General features: G+C 34.7%; 5 protein-coding genes across 5 annotated transcripts in view; 3 read left to right on the top strand and 2 right to left on the bottom strand.

Moving 5' to 3' along the window:
• The first annotated feature begins 1253 nt into the window (after nt 1-1253).
• On the top strand, nt 1254-2642 carry LOC9325373 (F-box protein PP2-B11). Its single transcript, XM_002889264.2, has 3 exons — nt 1254-1562; nt 1791-1909; nt 2026-2642. The coding sequence occupies exons 1-3, from the start codon at nt 1317-1319 to the stop codon at nt 2435-2437; spliced, it is 777 nt and encodes a 258-aa protein (XP_002889310.1). The 5' UTR covers nt 1254-1316; the 3' UTR covers nt 2438-2642.
• A 4358-nt stretch (nt 2643-7000) lies between these two features.
• Nucleotides 7001-8204, top strand: LOC9323910 (protein LURP-one-related 5). Its single transcript, XM_002889263.2, has 2 exons — nt 7001-7405; nt 7586-8204. The coding sequence occupies exons 1-2, from the start codon at nt 7178-7180 to the stop codon at nt 7988-7990; spliced, it is 633 nt and encodes a 210-aa protein (XP_002889309.1). The 5' UTR covers nt 7001-7177; the 3' UTR covers nt 7991-8204.
• Nucleotides 8205-8789: 585 nt separating this feature from the next.
• On the bottom strand, nt 8790-10470 carry LOC9323909. The gene is made up of 3 exons (XM_002887799.2): nt 9706-10470; nt 9268-9440; nt 8790-9173 (listed from the first exon to the last, which is right to left on the bottom strand). The coding sequence occupies exons 1-3, from the start codon at nt 10273-10275 to the stop codon at nt 9014-9016; spliced, it is 903 nt and encodes a 300-aa protein (XP_002887845.1). The 5' UTR covers nt 10276-10470; the 3' UTR covers nt 8790-9013.
• A 3554-nt stretch (nt 10471-14024) lies between these two features.
• LOC9325372 (EPIDERMAL PATTERNING FACTOR-like protein 8) lies at nt 14025-15025 on the bottom strand. The gene is made up of 2 exons (XM_021036119.1): nt 14376-15025; nt 14025-14266 (listed from the first exon to the last, which is right to left on the bottom strand). Exons 1-2 carry the CDS (start codon nt 14473-14475, stop codon nt 14064-14066), a joined length of 303 nt encoding a protein of 100 aa, XP_020891778.1. The 5' UTR covers nt 14476-15025; the 3' UTR covers nt 14025-14063.
• A 2039-nt stretch (nt 15026-17064) lies between these two features.
• LOC9325371 (probable polygalacturonase At1g80170) overlaps nt 17065-17948 on the top strand; it is a 2809-nt gene continuing 1925 nt past the window's right edge. The window contains exons 1-2 of the mRNA XM_021034516.1: nt 17065-17601; nt 17703-17879. Of these exons, the coding sequence (XP_020890175.1) occupies nt 17509-17601; nt 17703-17879 (270 nt within the window). The 5' untranslated portion in view covers nt 17065-17508. The remainder of the gene's footprint in view (nt 17602-17702; nt 17880-17948) is intronic.

Raw genomic sequence — 17948 nt, 5'->3', positions numbered from 1 at the left:
ATGATGTTGCACCTCCTCCTGGCCTTATAGAATTGAAGAGAGCAATTTGGAAGATGAAGACAGCTCCGAAACTTCAACACTTTTTGTGGAGGATTTTATCTAATGCTTTGGCTGCAGGTACAAGACTTATTTACAGAGGAATCACAAGAAACAGTCAATGCAACCGTTGTCACAAAGCAGAGGAATCAATTGAACATCTTTTTTTCGACTGTGAATATGTTCAAGCTATATGGCAGAGTAATTCCGTGTTTCATAGCATTCGTCCAACAAGATCTTTTGAAGAAAAGTTCAGGGCCATCATTGAGTGCTACAACAACCAAAATCTTTCGGACTTGGAAAGACAGCTCCCTATATGGACTCTATGGCGGATTTGGAAAAGTAGAAATCAATTGGTTTATCAAAAAAAGGATAGTCATTGGCAAGAAGATAAAATCAAGGCAGAGATTGAAGCAAAAGAATGGGTAGATTGCTGGGCAACGGAAACAAGTGTCACGACTTCAAATTCATGTCGATTCAGATCAACAACTTCAGCTTGGACGAAACCAAAAGAAGGATACGTCAAATGCAACTACGACTGCAAATTTTTTCAGAATGGGCAACCCTCACAAGCAGCTTGGATTTTCCGAGACTCCGATGGTTTCTTTTTATATGCAGGTCATAGTATAGGAGAGAGGTGCTCTTCGGTCTTGGAAGCAGAAATACAAGCCTTGATCATGGCAATGCAGCAAGCCTGGGTTAAAGGTTTTACAAATATTATTTTCGAAGGAGATAACAATTCAGTCACAAAGCTTGTCAATGGTGAAACTCTTAATTTCAACGTGCACAATTGGATACGTGAAGCCAATTTCTGGAAGAACAAACTTCCAACTGCAGAATTCAAGTGGACAAGTAGACATAATAATAAAGCGGCAGACCGTCTTGCAAAAGAACACTTCCAAGGATATCTATGTTTTGAATCTTTTTTCTTTGTTCCTCCTTGGGTTGTAAACATCCTCCATGAGGATCACTCTATTTGATTAATCAATGAAAGTAGTCGTTAAAAAAAAAAAAAAAAAAAAAAACAAAATTAGTAGTTGGAAGAAAAAGTGTGACAGACAGGTGGTTTGCTTAGTGTAGATGTCTCTCATGGAAGCAAATCTGAAAAACCGAGTAAGGAATGGACAGGTGTGCTTCATCCTCCTTGCACATAACGTTTGATTAAAAAATAGACTAATACACGACTTCCACGTCTCTGGTTGTCTCTGGTTATAAAAGTCTCATTAAATAAATGTGAGCGATGATGCTTTGCTCAAATCGAACAACAATCGGAGCACGCAATGAATAATCTCCCAGAAGACTGCGTCGCCATAATCCTTTCCTTGACTACGCCTCTCGACGTTTGCCGATCATCGGCGGTCTCCAGGATCTTCAGATCCGCCGCCGACTCCGACGATGTCTGGAACCATTTCTTACCGACGACTGATTTCCCCGCCGGCTTTGCGGCACCTGCTGGTCTCCCCACCAGGAAGCAGCTCTTCTTCTCCCTCGTCGATAACCCTCTTCTTCTCAACGACACTGATTTGGTACTTTTTACCCGATCATCTGGAACTGATTTGATACTCTTTTAAGTCTAGAATTGTTGTCAACGTTGTGTGGGTCAAGGACCAAAATTGATGTTCATCATCCTAAGTACATGTGGAATCAATCTACTTTTGGGCTTTAATAAATGTCTTCAAGATAATTGGGATGTCTTATCTTTGTTTTTTGGCTGTGATATATAGTCTTGAGTACTGAATTGTGTAATCAAACAGAGCTTTTCGCTGGAGAGAAAGAGTGGCAACAAGTGCTACATGATGGCTGCGAGGGCCTTGAGTATTGTTTGGGGACATGATCCAAGATACTGGCACTGGATCTCTCTTCCTAACACCAGGTCTCTTTCTTTCTTTTTTGTCTTACAAACTAGACTAGCTAATTCCTCTTCTCCATTGCGTTATTCCACACCCTGCTGTCAGATATTAAATGGTTTTTGTGTACACAACCAAACAGGTTCGGAGAAGTGGCTGAGCTCATCATGGTCTGGTGGCTTGAGATCACTGGCAAGATCAACATTACCCTTCTCTCTGATGACACCCTCTACGCCGCTTACCTCGTCTTCAAATGGAACCCCAGTCCATACGGTTTTCGCCAGCCTGTAGAGGCCTCTCTTGTCTTCTTGGCTGACACCGACAGCACTGATGATGTTCAGCCTTCCATGATTAGTCTCATGCAAGATCCAAGCGGTGATGAAGCTCAGTCCGCTGAGCTGAGAAGAGACGGTTGGTACGAGGTGGAATTGGGGCAATTCTTTAAAAGGAGAGGAGATATGGGTGAAATAGAGATGAGCCTCAAGGAGACAAAGAGGCCTTTTGAGAAGAAAGGCCTTATTCTTTATGGCATCGAGATTAGGCCGAAGCCCTGATTGTATCCTAATACCTTTGCAGTTTCCAGTGTTCTCTTGATTCTTAATCTTGTGTTGTTATCTTTCTCTGCCTTCTTCTTCTTCTTCTTCTCCTTTTCTATATTGATGCAGAAACATAAAGTTTTTTTTTTTTTTTTTAATGTTTTTATATGAGCTTGCGTTTATGACAATTAATATATGTTTGGATTTTTGTCTTGGTTTTCAACAATTTAGACACAATTAATTCTGATTGAAAGAGAAACACACGCTAATTTTAGAGGGAAATTAAATTAATCATTGTTAAGTCTATGATGACAGGTTTTGGGTTGTTCTTTCCAACGTCTACAAAACAAATAAGACCGTAGTTTGTGTTAATATCGTTGTTATACTTACGCTTAAACAAAAAAAATTCATGATACATGTTAATATGCTTTGTTATTTGAAGAAGAAAAAACAAAATGATATTGGCACGGATCTAATTTGAGAAAATTGAGAGCACATGCGTTAGATATGATCATTGTCATAGTGCTGGAGGTTAGAGACCGACTTTACCAACGTTTTCATTACGTTTTCTACCCGTTTTCCTTATTTCTTTACCCAATCGGGTCAGATCGACTTGGACTTATAATTCCAGAATTAGCTAAAATTAGATATTTATTGAAACAATCTAGAATCCGAATTCAGGTGTACTTTTGACCTAATTAGATATTTCAGCAAAATATCCCCTTCTGATCATTACTAGGTGTACTTTTGACCTAATTAGATATTTCAGCAAAATATCCCCTTCTGATCATTACTACTTTCTCAAAATAAACTAATCCAAACCAAAACTAAAATTATTTTATGGAACTTACTACATCTGTTAAATGAATTTCGCAATGGTCAAGACATAAATAACTTAACCATATTAAAAGAGATCAATAAAAAATTGGACTTCAATTATATAAAAGTAATATATATATATATATATATATATAGTGCTTAAAATTTTCACTACACTGTTATCATACAAACAAAGAAGAAAATACTATGCTATTTCTGTAATATTTGATGAGAACGTTATGATTAATTGATTATGTTATCTTCAATTATGGAGTGAGAATCTTTATTTCCATACAGGCCACTTGATGGGTCTATTTGAAATAATATGTGTATTATTTTTATGTCCCTTATTCATACACTCCGGGATAACACACATTTTCCACAGTTTTATTTCGTTTCCGTTTCAGGACCAATTTATAAAAGAAGGTTGGTATTATACTATTGACTAAGCTAGCTGGTCATGGACCTTGATGGTACATGGAAGGTTCATATTTTAATATAGAAACAAAATACTAAAGAGTATAAGAATATCAACGACGAGATATGAGAAGATTTTTCCTTTTCTTTTGTTTTAAAATATGATAAGATTTTGTAAAGCTGTAAGTTTTAATTTATAAAAGTTGAGATGCAATCCAGTGACTCCATTATTTTCAAATCCACTAGTACTTAGTTACCCTAATGTTACACGTTATAAAAATGAGATTTAGATTAGTTATAGACTTTATAGTTAACTAATCATATAGGGGAATCAATAATATGAACTTTTGATGCCCACACTGTTAGATGCTTTATTTAAATAAATACTAAAGATAGAAAGAAAAGTATCCTTTTGATCTGTACTGGTTGTATAATCGTTCTATATAATATGTGGAATATTTGTTAATTAGAATCGGAAAAAGGAGTGAAGGAGAAACAGTGATCGGAAAGAAATAAGTGGTGTAAGGTTATAATGTTGCCTAAGACCGTCAAACAAGAACAAGAATCTTCAAAAGTATACACGAATATGTAATACTTAAGTAATTAATAGCAAAACGAAAAAACCAACTAATGTTGGAAATTATTTATTTGGTTTGTCATCATGCTAGTTTGAATCTGAACGGTAACACATTTACGGTAATAACACAACGCATAGTAGGCTGGAAGTGATTGAGAAATTATTACCTAATTTGATAAGATATGTCATATGTGTATCATTTAACACGCTATAATTTTGCTAGGGGCTACGTACTCTATATATACTGATTAGAGTAATGAACCAAAAACTCACTTCACCCAATAAGTCAAACAGAACTTGAAATAGGTTATACGTATAAGCCAATTAAAAAAAGAAGAAGAAAAATTAAAACACGAATTCATCATCCCCTACGTTTGTTAAACTCTTTAATTGTATCGAACATAATGATCTAAGAGCATCTCCAATGGTTAAGAACCAATTGGTTCTTAACCTTGAATCTTAGCCTTATTTTAAATTAAAATTTCACTGTTTTGGAGTTAAGAAAAGTTAGAGAAGATCTTAACAAATTACTACTCCAATGGTTAAGAATCAAGGGGTTCTTAAGAAAAAAAAAATTCAAAGTGTTGTAAAACATTGTCTTACAATACAAGTAACAATGAGTAAAACACATTACAAAGGAGAATTTAAAGAATTGCTAGTATCATCATTGAAACAGAGGGGAAGATGTCACAGAGAGAAACAGAGGAGAACAACCATCAGATGACCTGCAAATTTGAAAAGGTATCAGTATCTTGAACAAGGGAATAGACAGAGATTAAACAGCCCTCCTATCATTTTAGTATGTTCACATTCACGGAGAGACCTAAGACATTTCATGGACACTCAAAGGTGCTAGCTAGATCAACATTAAATCAAATCACCCACGCTATGTCAATTCTTGATCCCCCCAACTGTAACTAAGTTCAATGACTTCAGTCATAGGAGAACGATAAACAAGAATGCATCTGCAAGCAAGATTGAAAACGAAGAATCAAATCACTAAATTAAGGTGGAGAGATCGTATAGATTCTTGTACTATGCATCAAGAAACCTAAAAATCTTAGAGGAAACACTTCCATCATAGCAAAAAAATCAATCATTATGATCAGAAAATTGTCTAAAAGGAGATATACAAAAATATATATCCGAAGAATCTATTGTTGGCCAAAAACCTGTGAACATAGCTAAACATGACTATGTTCCTCCTAAAAACAATGACACCTTTCACAGAAGATACCAAAAAAGATGGCCCTAACAAGTACTAAATCCAAAACTCATTTTTTATTACATCAAAGTCGACAAATCAACAGACCCAAGTTCCTAAATCATTGTTAATCGAAAAAACTCCAAATCCAGTTACCTAACTTAGTCAATTTTCTTTCCATTTTCCCAGTGACCCAACGATGAAGACAAACCAGGTTCGTGAATACGACTTAAAAGAAAAATGTAAAATTTTGGCAACACCCAAAAATTGAAATCAAAGTAGAGAGAATAAGAAATCAAAGAAAAGACTTACTCGTCTTCAAACATGAGACGTCTCTGAACAGCATCCTTACCAGCATCTTTAGTATCTGTCATTGCGGTACCAGAGAAAGCACGAAAATTCGGTAACTTTATCGGTGAAATCGATGACAGAGGACGATGTGCAAATCGGAAAGAAGAAGAAGACGAAAGAGCGAGAGATCTGAGGCGGATCAAACGCGTCGAAGAGATTTCGCTGTCGGAGGAGTCGAAGAATAGAGAGACATAGAGAGAGAGTCGACGGAGAGAAGAAACAAAAACACGGGATTTTGTTTTTTTTCCTTTTGTTCATTTCTCAGACAAACCACCACTCGACACGTCATCACTTCTTAACACACCAAAAAAATCTTAGCTTAGATATAATTCTTAGCACTTCTTAGCAATTTACAGAGTTTTGTTTTATTTTTAAGTATTTTAATCTAAGATTTTTTGCTAAGAATCACCTAAGATACACCATTGGAGATGCTCTAATGTTAACGTGACGTAAAAAAAAAATTAACGGTGAAGTGAAGCGTAGGCCTGGGCATTCGGTTAACCATTCGGTTTCGGTTCGGTTACGTTCGGTTTCGGTTAGTTTGGATATGGTAATATAATAACCATTCGGATATTTTAAAAATTTCGATTCGGTTCGGTTCGGTTACCTTTCGGTTCGGTTCGGTTTGGATATTTAAATAGATAACCGTAACTAACCAAACTTTTATCACGTTCGGTTTGGTTCGGGTTTTTACCCAAATTAACCAAAATTTACCGTAACTAACCGAAACTAACCAAAATTTACCGTAACTAACCGAAACTAACCAAAATTAACCACAAAAAAAATACAAAAAAAGAAAGTATTAGAAAAAAATATTAAAATTTGATTCAATTTTGTAAAAGAGTATTTAACTTTGACAAATATAACAAACAATATTTGAATATTTTGATTATTTAAAGTATTTGATTATTTTGATTCTAAAAATAATTAATATTTTGAGTTTATAATTATAGTTTTGGATATTATTTTTGGGTATCTTATAGGTTTTTAGATATTTCGGTTAACCGTTTGGTTATCGGTTCTTAGCACTTCTTAGCAATTTACAGAGTTTTGTTTTATTTTTAAGTATTTTAATCTAAGATTTTTTGCTAAGAATCACCGGTTTTTTTCGGTTCGGTTCGGTCGGTTATTTGGTTAGCGGTTTTTTTGCCCAGGCCTAGTGAAGCGCATGTATGTACTTGAAAACTTTTTGAAAAAAAATTGAGGAGACGAGTCAGCGCCACGTGTCCAGTTAGCATTAGCTTAAACCGGAAAAAAAATGTGGGGTGGGAATATGAGCTCGTCGTCGTCTTATAAATATTGGACTCATTGTCTTCCTTTTCCCAAACCTTCACTTTCCTTTCAAATCTCCAATAAGTATACTCAAGCTTAACTAAAGCATCATTCGATCATGAAGGGGGGTTTGCTTGTGGACGATGAATTTATACACGAAGAAGAAAGGAGCCTAACTGTTCGGAAAACTTCTCTGTTTTTCGCCGGCGATGGTTTCACGGTTTACGACTGCAAGGGAAGTTTGGTCTTTCGGGTGGACTCTTACGGTGGTCCCAACACCCGCGACACCGACGAGGTTGTCCTCATGGACGCTCACGGCCGTTGTCTCCTCACCCTCCGACGAAAGGTGCCTCTCCTTTCTTTATTTCATTCTCTTCATTCGTTTGTGTATGAAACCAAATAGATTTCTTTTTTTAATATTTGAAAGGGGTTTTTCTTGGAATTGGATTTTTTTTTTAATAGATTTGGATAACTGAGAGTTAAACTTACTCCTTTTAAAAAAAAAAAATTCCAATTGGTGAAACAGAGGCCGAGTTTGCGACGGAGATGGGAGGGGTATCTCGGGGAGAGATCGGACGGCCAGAAACCGATATTCGGTGTCAGGAGATCGTCGATAATCGGGAGGAACAGTGTGACGGTGGAGGTGTACGGGGACTACCAGTGCAGCGAGTACCTGATAGAAGGTAGTTTCGGGGCAAGGAGCTGCACGGTGGTGGAGGCGGAGACGAGGCTGAAGGTGGCGGAGATAAGGCGCAAAATGGATGCGTCAACGAACGTGATGCTTGGAAAAGACGTTTTCTCGTTGAACGTGAAGCCCGGTTTTGATGGAGCCTTTGCCATGGGATTGGTTCTTGTGCTTGATCAAATCTACGGCGACGATCTCCTTGAGGTTGGTGAGGAACAGGTGCACCCTTCCGCAGAAGATCTCTGATTTGATTTTTCTCCTTTCTTGTTTTTGTTTTCTTCTTTTTTGGTGGGACGCAAAACCGAGTGGCAAATAATTATTATTGTGAGTTTCTGTCGGCTTCAAAGGAAACGATTTGCACACGTTATTTCTCGTCGCTCCCATGCTGTTGTAATCTGGTTTGAATTACTACTCAGTTACAGCTGTTTGATTTGAAGAAAAAAAAGGGTTTACGAAAAGAGTTAGTTGTAGATAACATTACTTTTGTGTCTAATTCATTTTGCTTTTGTTGGTGAGTTAGGCAAAAAGTTGCAAGTTTTACAGCTTGAACGAGGTGCAAATTTAAATATCAAAGCGACCAAACCCTTTAAGTGTTCCATTTATTTTTCTCTCTCCGTAGACATAGCCTTTATAGGACGGTTCAACTAAAATACTCCAAATCTATGGGAGATAGTGATAGCATAGAAAATTTGTGTCACAGAGAGAAAAAAAGAGAGAGTAAGATATATGACCCAAAAATCTCCTCGCATTTAAGTCGTCCACACCTCCGTTCTATAATCATTTTCTCGTTTCGTGGAATGGTCACATTGAATTTTAATTATGGCCCATTAGCCCACTATCATGTGGATGTTTCTTATTCCCTTCCTTACTAACGAGAAATCAGACGTCTAGGCCCAAGTACGAACAAGATATTTTGGTTTTTAATTCCAAAGTATCTGTCGATTGGCTAAAATTGGCTGATGATGTCAAGTGTCAATTAAATCGATCTGTATCATCAATTCCATCATACTTTCAGCAAACATCTGCCTAATATTTTGTCTATCTCGATAGGAACAGGGTAAGTTTCATTTACAATACAAAAAGAACACATATATACTGCAAATAGCAGTACATATCCATATTATAACGAGTAAAGACTACAGAACTTATACAAAGATTCTTAACATATATTATACACGCACATTGCATTTAAATATGTGTATTAAACATGCTTCTATATATGTTATTTATTTAAATGCGAACACTCGCGAAGGTGTACATATATGTGTCTTAGGATGATGCGGTAATAGAAGTGTGTTGGGGAAAATCACGGAAGATGGTAGTTGGAGGCACATGGCCAGTTTCATCACTCCTTTGCTCTTCTTCTTCTCCTTCATCTTCGTCCTCTTCCACATCCCACAGAAACCTTGCGTATGAAGCTTGCACATAGCTGCACCATTATTACAATATTGTTATCATCATGAAGTCTTTTTCCTCAATTTGCAAAAATGGTTTAATTATAGAAAGGTACTTTGCAAAATTACCAATCTTCCGGGGACATTTTGACGGCTTGCTGATAGTAAGAGTGGGCTCTTTGACGATCTCGGTGGTTGTGCAAAATGAGATCAGCATAGAGAGATAGAACGTTTCCATCGTTGGTGTTCCCCAAAATTGCTCTTTCACAATACTCTTCTGCTTTCTTCATGTCTCCTTTCACCTGTTCATATATACAATATAGATTTTTTTTTTTTCGATGAGAACGTTTATTTCCTCTCCTCTAGGATATCCATCCCCTCAAACTAAACATGAAGAAAACTATGATATTTTTTAGTTTTTATCTTGGGACGCAATACAATCTTTACACGTGGATGGATCTTCTACTAATTAAATATCTTGTATAAATATCCTATAAAAAAAAAACTATAATAAACGGACGGCCAATAAAGATATTTTCCTTGACAAAATCGTACTGAACTTATTACCTCTTTCAAGAACTTGGCGTAGTTTCCGGTCAAAAGCGAGTTTCCTGGACTCGAGTCGATCATCTCCTTGTAATACGTGTCGGTAGCGTCCTCACTCCCACCGCCGTCAATACCACTTCCACCCACACCACCGCCAGTACAAATCTTGCCGCCGCTGCTTCCCATCCCGCCACCACCACCACTAACAAGAGTCTCCAGACGATCATCACTACTGGCCTTGTCTCCCAGTCCAGAGCTCGAGAAGAGCCTCTCCACCAAGAAAGGTGACGACCGATCCAAATTTTTTTTTGTATAGCGTGTTTCATCTAAAGATGACCTGCGTTGCCTGTTTGATGTTGGAGTTTTATAGCTGTGCTCGCTGCTGTTTGATTTAAGAACACTCTCCTTGTGGTCGGAGAGAGCTTGATGCAACACCTCCCCAGTGTGTCCATCTATTGACTTTGATGAGAAAAGAGACAACGATCTTGACCTGCGCTGGAGCTGTGACTCCGGCTCCGGAGACGATTCTCTGGAGCAGTGTTGTGGAAGCCACGAGTTCAGTATCGGAGCAGATGTGCTTCTCAATAACATGGTGATCCACTCGGTAACCAAATGTTTTAAATTAAAAACTCCATTAAACAAGAACCACTTATGAGTACTAGATAATGTATAATGAGAGTAGCCTACTAGAGTCTTTATATAATGGTAAGCCGCCTAATTAATTTAGACTGTAAAAGATAAGTGTATATATATTATTGGTCTCTAAGTTGACACCAGCCAAGTGAAATAATTATACGGGAACGGGACCATGGTTTGATAGAAAAAGATCGGAATAAAACACAGCCTCTAGTACTTGGACACGTTGACCACAACCACATGGGTAAATGCGGGACCCACCCTTCACCCTTTTGTCGACATCATTATATAGTAGTTTCGTTTCCACACAGAAAATTAACGGTGCTGCGTTGCGTATGAGATGTAGACAAACTATAAACGTAACTGTCAGCTACAGTGTTATCTTGGATCGAGACACTAGTCGACACTTTTAAGACTTCAGCTGACGAATCCCTACAAAGACGGAGACGTTATACGGCAAGCGCGCGGTGAGATCTCTCTCAGTGCTTCACATTCATCATGCTTTTATCAACTACGGGCTCTGTTCTTTTGTCACGCTATCGATTAAATGTATTCGGTAGATAATAACGTTTTTGAAGGTTTCTTTCGAAGCTTTGCGAAGATAAAGATACGTGCATGATCCACTTTACATAAGATTCTCTAAGATCATTTTGAGGAGCTGAAAAATAATTCATTACGATTCTGATTTATCAATTATTACAAATATTAATATATGAATTTGATTGGTCCGATATACCACCATTTTTACATCAACATAAGGAATCATACTAGGATGTGATGCCTGACCCTGAGGTTCAAATGTTCGATATTCAATTTCTCCTTCCTTACGGAGGCGCATTTATTCACAAACTAGATCATCACCCGTACTGTAGTACGAGTTGAATTTTATTTATTACAAAATTTATATATTATATATTGGGAAATTGTTAAAAATACCCCCTTTGGTGTGCCATTTTTCAAAAAATGCTCCTTTTAAATGTCCATTTTAAAAAATGTCTCTTTTTAAATTTGAAATTTTTATAAAGTTTTATTAGGTTTATAAGGTACTTATGGATTGTAACTACTATTTGAAGACTCGATCCAAGTATTTATAAGGTTTTATAAGGTGTTTTTAAAGGTTTTACAAGTTATTTTAAAGGATTTTTAAGGTTTTTCAAAGGTTTTACAAGATATTTTAAAGGTTTTTAAAGGTATTTAAAATGCATTTATAAGGTATTTATAAAGTATTTATAAGGTATTTATAAAGTATTTATAAGATTTTAGATACATAGAAATGTAGTTTTTGTATGTTTTAATAATATTACATACATATTTGGGTAAATCTTATATTTTTAAGAGCATTTTTTATAAGGTATTAAAAAGGGGGTATTTTTGAAAAGTGGCATTGAAAAAGTGGTATTTTTGCAAAAGCCCCTATTATATTTTAGAATAAAGTTGTAATATATTTTAATAGTAATTGAAAAAATATAATTAGATTTTTGTCAGTCCATACTCCATATATATAATATTAGAATGAATCTATTTTCTTTTTTAATTATACTCAATTATGGATATATTTTTTTACGATATAATAACAGAAAATAAAATTATTTTAAGAAATTAATATGGTCTCAACAATGAGTTAATTTATATTAACAACCACAAAATAAGATTGCATATAATTCAGTTAGATCAAAAATCAAAATATAAATGAATCGCTTCTAAAACGTAGATTATTTTAATTAATTAAGAAAGTTAGCTATTATTTTGAATTAATTTGGAAAATTATTTTTTCAATTTCTAATTCTTTGGTTGTTGAAATAGAGATTTGTTTGAGGTAACTACGGAATTTACCAATCATTCGCGTAATCGAATATGTTATGAACATATATTTAGTATATAATATACCAAATTCAACCCGTGCGTCGTGGAGTCTATATTTTTATTTTAGAATCCTAATGAAAGTATTGCGTGCACAATCTATTATTTGTTATTTTCAAAATTGCTTGCACAATCAAATTTTCAAATATTTTGTGATGTCAACCTTATTTAATCAATCTGATCATATAATCTTAACATGCCGTCTATTATAAGGATCATAATTTTATATCATATAATATATTACATGTAACCCTCCGCCTACTATAACTTTTTAAAATATATCTTTTTAGAAAATCAAACTAAAGTATTTATAATTTTTTTTTATCTTTTTAATCTATTAAATATTTATGATATTCATTAAAATATTAAATTAAACTATTTTAAATGTTCCAAATTAAAATCTTTAAACATATTTCTTGTAGTATATAAAATAATGAATTTCAAAAAATAAGTAAAATTAAACAGAAATATTTAAACAGTTATAAGGATCATAACTCATTTGTTAATATAATATATTATGTTCAACCCACTGCCTATTATAAATATTTGTTTTAAAAAACTCAAATTAGAGTATTTATTGATGATATTCTTTAAATATTGATGATATTCTTGAAAAATATCAAGTAAAACTAATTTTATATTTTGCAAAATAAAATATTTAAAAATATTATTATAGTATATAAAATAATACATTTTAAAAAATAAATGTATGAAATTGAATATAAATATTCAAAATCTGACCCGTTACTTAGTCGAAATTTTTGTTGAACTTATTTTTGGTTAAAAGAAACATATTATTCAAATGTGAATTTTTGACCCTTCATAGATTTAACAATTTATATTCGTTTTTAAAAATTCAAATCTTGGCATATGCAGAAAAAAATTATTTTTTTTTGTTATATGGATGATATGATGATTTATTTGTTTCATAAAAATAGAATCATATAAAGATGAGAGGTGAAGTATAATGATTAATAACAAATTAATATGGTAAGTTAGATATCAAATCATATATGTTATTTTTGATTAGTCATTCTTTTTTTTTAAGTTAATAATATATTTTCGTTTTTAATAATTAAATTAATTAAATTGTATAAATTAGTATTTGACTTGTTTATTTTTAATTAGCTGAATTAATTTATTCTTTAAATTTTTATCCCTAATAGCATTGTAATAACGGGGATGTAGCTTTAGTCAAGTGGTTAAGTCCATCTGACTCCGTCTTTCCTACCGGAGTTCGACTTCACTTAATCACGTTACTCCACATAATAGAAATTGACTATGAATAGGGCTTTGTAGATCCAAAGATGTCAAAAAAAAAAAAAAAAAATAGCATTGTAAATTTGTAATAACTTACAAAAAGAAGATGAGACGGTCGTTATCTGACAGACAGGTAAACCAAAACGTACGGTGTGGGAGTGTTGTTTGACTTGCAAAAAAAAATCTTCGTTATTGGAGTTTGAAACTTTATGCTAAGTAGGCCCATATCCTTACTTTTTTCTATTCCGGCTGCTCTTTAAAGGCCCATAAAAATTCAGGCCCAAAATTAGTACGCATGTGGATCCGTGTGTCATACGACATGGATGATACATATAGATACCGACAAACACATCATCAACTTTTTTTTTTTCTTTTCTTAATACAATTACAAACCAATACACCATCACTATCAATTATGAACACATGCGAAGCAACGAGTAGATGTTTAACTGATTTTTTTTTTTTTTTTGAAAACAGATGTTTACCTGATTATATATCAAAAGATTGTATAATCCCGACAATTTTCAATGAACCATCATCATGATACCATCATTCATGGGCATCATGAACGTCCATGAGAATCATTAGCAAAACACTATATAAATAATGTATATATACTGTTCTTAAGGTTCAAATACTCTGTCTCTACATCTACAAATCCACTTAACCGGATAGTATGGTTCACTATCATCATCATCATCATGAGCACCACGAATGTCAAATAGATAAGGAAGGCAAGGCTTGCAGTTCAGGCACTTTGTCGCACACACGGGAGGCTCTGAACCAAAAACCGATTGTTTCATTCTTTGTTGATGACCATGTGCCCCTACATACATGTACATATAATCAGAAAGTTATTAACAAAGGGGTAATAATTTCAGGGATTTACTTTTTCAAAAAAAAAAAATTTCAGGGATTTGGATATGTATGTATACCAGATATATTGTAGTGTAGAGATATGAGAGAGAAGAAGATGTTGACAACGAACAGTGCAGCTCCAAAACTACATCGTTTATAATTTCTTGATGAATCCATATCTTGACAATTTTCTCAAAACCCAAACCCAAAGTTATATAGCATGCATACACATGCTTTTGGTATATATATATATATAGCATACACAAGCTTTAGTACATAAATACATGTATATAGGTGCATGTGTATAGATACACTAATATTAATAGGATACATTTGCATGGGGAAAGAGCATGCCCCCTTATTTCCATTTGGCCGGCTAAGCTGTCCTGGCTCAGTGTGATCATTCTGAAAATGAGGTATCGCATGGTGATATACGTACACAAATAAAAGACTAATTAATTGCATTATGATTTCCGTCTAACCTTCACAAAATCACTTAGTTTGGAACCAAAAAATATCATAAAACAAACCCACCAAATTGGCATTGTCTTCTGTTATTGAAACCAAAATCATAATCCGGTCATCTCGAACCACGATGGAAGTTGGGGACGGATGAGGACTGACGAGACAAGAGACATATCAAATGATGCCAATTGGTAGAATTGACGACCAATAGAAGATAGCTAAAGTTTGTCGGAGAAAATCAAAAGCATTTACATTAATTTATTGTTGTCTCTTTACGTTTATTCAAATCTTTTCACTTTGGGGAAACGTTGCTGTTGACTTTGGGGAAAAGTCAAGACCAAGAAGTTACTTTCTTTTTTTTGACGGCACCAAGACATTACTATGAACTAAACTTGTGATCTCTTTCTTTATCACGTACAGATTAGTAACAATAAATTCTTCCTCTATATATTATCTAATGTTTCATTTATTTTCTAAATTCGTAATATAAAGACCAGAGGTCAAATCTGTGGGTTGTGAATCTTGTGATGACAGAAGTGACCACCAGTTTTGCCGATCGACAATACCAGTTTTCCTTTTTAGCATGAGGATCCATGATTTATGGATTGTAAATGAATCTGAAGGTTTAGAGATGGGATTTCATTTCAACTTTTGTAAACTCCAAAATGATTTCATGAGATTTTTGTCTCACAAACCTTGTGTTTTAAAATTTTAATTACCATTTAATTAGGAAACATCTAAAAATAAACATTTAAATCGATATGATACATGTATTCAAATTTTATCGGTTCCCCAATTTGTAAAATATGGGATTATTATATAGCAAATTTTATTAGTATATTTTTTGGGTTAAAAAAATTAAAAATAAATAAAGGATATATGATATTGACATGCATCGGTGCGTTGATGCATTCGCCAGGTGGCATTGGGCTTTGTCTTATGGATGGAGTCAGAGTTTAATTCCCAAAAGAAAAAAAGAAAAAAAAAGGAGAGACAAGGCAAAAGCAATGATTCTTGCTCCCTCCTTTCTCTCTTGGCCAAATTCCGGAGGCAATGATTCATGATCGAAATGGTATGCCCTCCTTTTGCTCTGCATTGATCCGAGTATTTTTTTTTTTTTGTTTTTGGTAAAATGTGAAGATTTTAAACCATTTTCGAATTTTCAAAAGAAATTACAAAAAATACAAGTAGCCGAAAAAACAAAATCTACAGAATAAACAATCAAATACAAAACAGCAAAGAAGGCGAGCGTAAGACCAGAGCAGAAACGAAAGAAGAAACACCGATTCCGAACAAGTTGTTTGATCATTTTGGTTGATTCAAACAAATGAGAACTTTAACAGTTCTCCGATCTCGACGCTTTGTACTCGATTTGATTCTCTGACTATTAGGATGTCGAACACTTATCGTTGAGAGCGAGATTCTCGAAATTAAAGATCCCTCTTCTCGAGTGTTTGTGCTCTGATGTGTTCTCATAATCCCTGAAAACATGTTCACAAACGTCTTCATAATTGAGTCATGTTGGAGCTCATGTTTGGGATGCATCTACATTGTCTTGTCTTCTGTTAGATTTTGAATTGTGCCAAAATTGTCCTCCTACACTTTATGTTTTTCCTCCTGTCTTGTGGTCTCTGTGTGTGAATAACTAAGAGACAAAGACATGATCAAGCGACAGACAAAGACAAGATCAAGCGACTCACAAAGACAGGATCCTACTGAGTTCTAATTTGGCTGGTTGGGTTACTTGGACGAGAGAGATTCTTCTATTGATCATACTTTTTTAGGCTCTCGAGTTGTGAAACCACTTGTTTCCAGTTTCCTGAAGAAGATAATGTTCTATTGACTGCCTGGCTGTGAATCCGAAAGTCATTTACTTTTTGCTGTGTTTCTTGGATTGAGTCTTGCAATGTAAAATGTTGGTACTGATTCTTGAATCATGGATCTTCATGCTAAACAAGAAACTTAGTCTTTGTGATAAGACATAAAACAGAGCAACTTAATACCATTATAATTCTTAATCAATCTTTTTTATTAATTTGAAATATTAACTTTTTAAATAAAAAGAAATGCCTATTTCCTTTATTGCTAGAAAATTCATTGAACTTTCAACAATATCAGTACAAAGAATCCTAGGATAGCGCTCCATATTAGAGGAAACTTAAGACTACAAATGAAACACATACAGAGAATCCTTAGATGCTCGTGTATATGTATCCATAAATAGATACGTAAGCAATTTAAGAAAACCAAACAGAGTGCATGCATTTGTAATTGTATCCAATGCTGTCAATTTGGGGTTTGAATCAATCCCTTATATATATGTCTTAAGACAATATGAAAGTAATCCACTATTCAACTCTGCAAAGATCGATCCATTTCTCGTTAAAATGGTAAGACTCTTTGCCTATATATATTTACTAACATTAGACCTGATTTAAAAAATAATCCTCTTTTTGTACATATGTATGTAGGATCGGGTTTTTATCGTACTCGTTGCAATTTTAGGACTTCCCGGGTTAAGCTATGGTGAATCGGTGATGAAATATGGAGCGGTCGGGGATGGAATTGCCGATGATACATCTGTAAGTTATTGGTGTGTATATATATCATTTACAAGCAGCTTAATTATTTAGTCATCATATAAAATTTTAACTTTTGGTAAACATTGTTGGACATGATCATTTGTGGACAAAAAACAAGGCGTTCCAAAAGGCGTGGGAGGATGCATGTAAGGGAAGCTCCAAAATGGGAAGTGTAAATGTACCAGCAGGGAAGGTGTTCCTCCTCAACTCCCTTCACTTCACGGGTCCTTGCATACCCAAACCTCTCCTTTTCATTGTATATCCCTCCACCACTTTACTTGATTGATGTTACATGAATACTCGAATATGAGCCTCCTCCAAGTCAATTATAAAGTTATTTTGTTGATGTATATAAAGATCGATGGAGAGATGATAGCGCAGAGTGATCCAAAGAAGTGGGAAAATGGTGAGAACGGGGTAATACCATGGCTCATATTCGATCAAGTGGATGGACTTGCAATCGTAGGGCGCGGCTTGTTGGACGGCCAAGGCAAATCATGGTGGGATATTCATTGTAGAGACCATGCCGGACCCGTAAGTTTCTTTATTTTCACCTATTTACGTCCCCCCCCCCCACAAACACAAATTTTTTTTTTTTTTTTC

Source organism: Arabidopsis lyrata, assembly GCF_000004255.2.
Source record: "Arabidopsis lyrata subsp. lyrata unplaced genomic scaffold ARALYscaffold_2, whole genome shotgun sequence".
Lineage (NCBI taxonomy): Eukaryota > Viridiplantae > Streptophyta > Magnoliopsida > Brassicales > Brassicaceae > Arabidopsis > Arabidopsis lyrata.
Note: the sequence above shows the minus strand (reverse complement) of the source record. Positions and strands in the feature narration are given on the sequence as shown.

Excerpts from the sequence above, each read along its gene's own strand:
- LOC9323910 (XM_002889263.2), top strand. The coding sequence starts at position 7,178 with ATGAAGGGGGGTTTGCTTGTGGACGATGAATTTATACACGAAGAAGAA. Across the intron at positions 7,406-7,585 it reads TCCTCACCCTCCGACGAAAG|AGGCCGAGTTTGCGACGGAG; the intron begins GTGCCTCTCCTT and ends TTGGTGAAACAG.
- LOC9325373 (XM_002889264.2), top strand. The coding sequence starts at position 1,317 with ATGAATAATCTCCCAGAAGACTGCGTCGCCATAATCCTTTCCTTGACT. Across the intron at positions 1,563-1,790 it reads TTCTCAACGACACTGATTTG|AGCTTTTCGCTGGAGAGAAA; the intron begins GTACTTTTTACC and ends GTAATCAAACAG. Across the intron at positions 1,910-2,025 it reads ATCTCTCTTCCTAACACCAG|GTTCGGAGAAGTGGCTGAGC; the intron begins GTCTCTTTCTTT and ends ACAACCAAACAG.
- LOC9323909 (XM_002887799.2), bottom strand. The coding sequence starts at position 10,275 with ATGTTATTGAGAAGCACATCTGCTCCGATACTGAACTCGTGGCTTCCA. Across the intron at positions 9,441-9,705 it reads ACGCCAAGTTCTTGAAAGAG|GTGAAAGGAGACATGAAGAA; the intron begins GTAATAAGTTCA and ends ATATATGAACAG. Across the intron at positions 9,174-9,267 it reads AAAATGTCCCCGGAAGATTG|CTATGTGCAAGCTTCATACG; the intron begins GTAATTTTGCAA and ends ATAATGGTGCAG.
- LOC9325372 (XM_021036119.1), bottom strand. The coding sequence starts at position 14,475 with ATGGATTCATCAAGAAATTATAAACGATGTAGTTTTGGAGCTGCACTG. Across the intron at positions 14,267-14,375 it reads TCTACACTACAATATATCTG|GGGCACATGGTCATCAACAA; the intron begins GTATACATACAT and ends ACATGTATGTAG.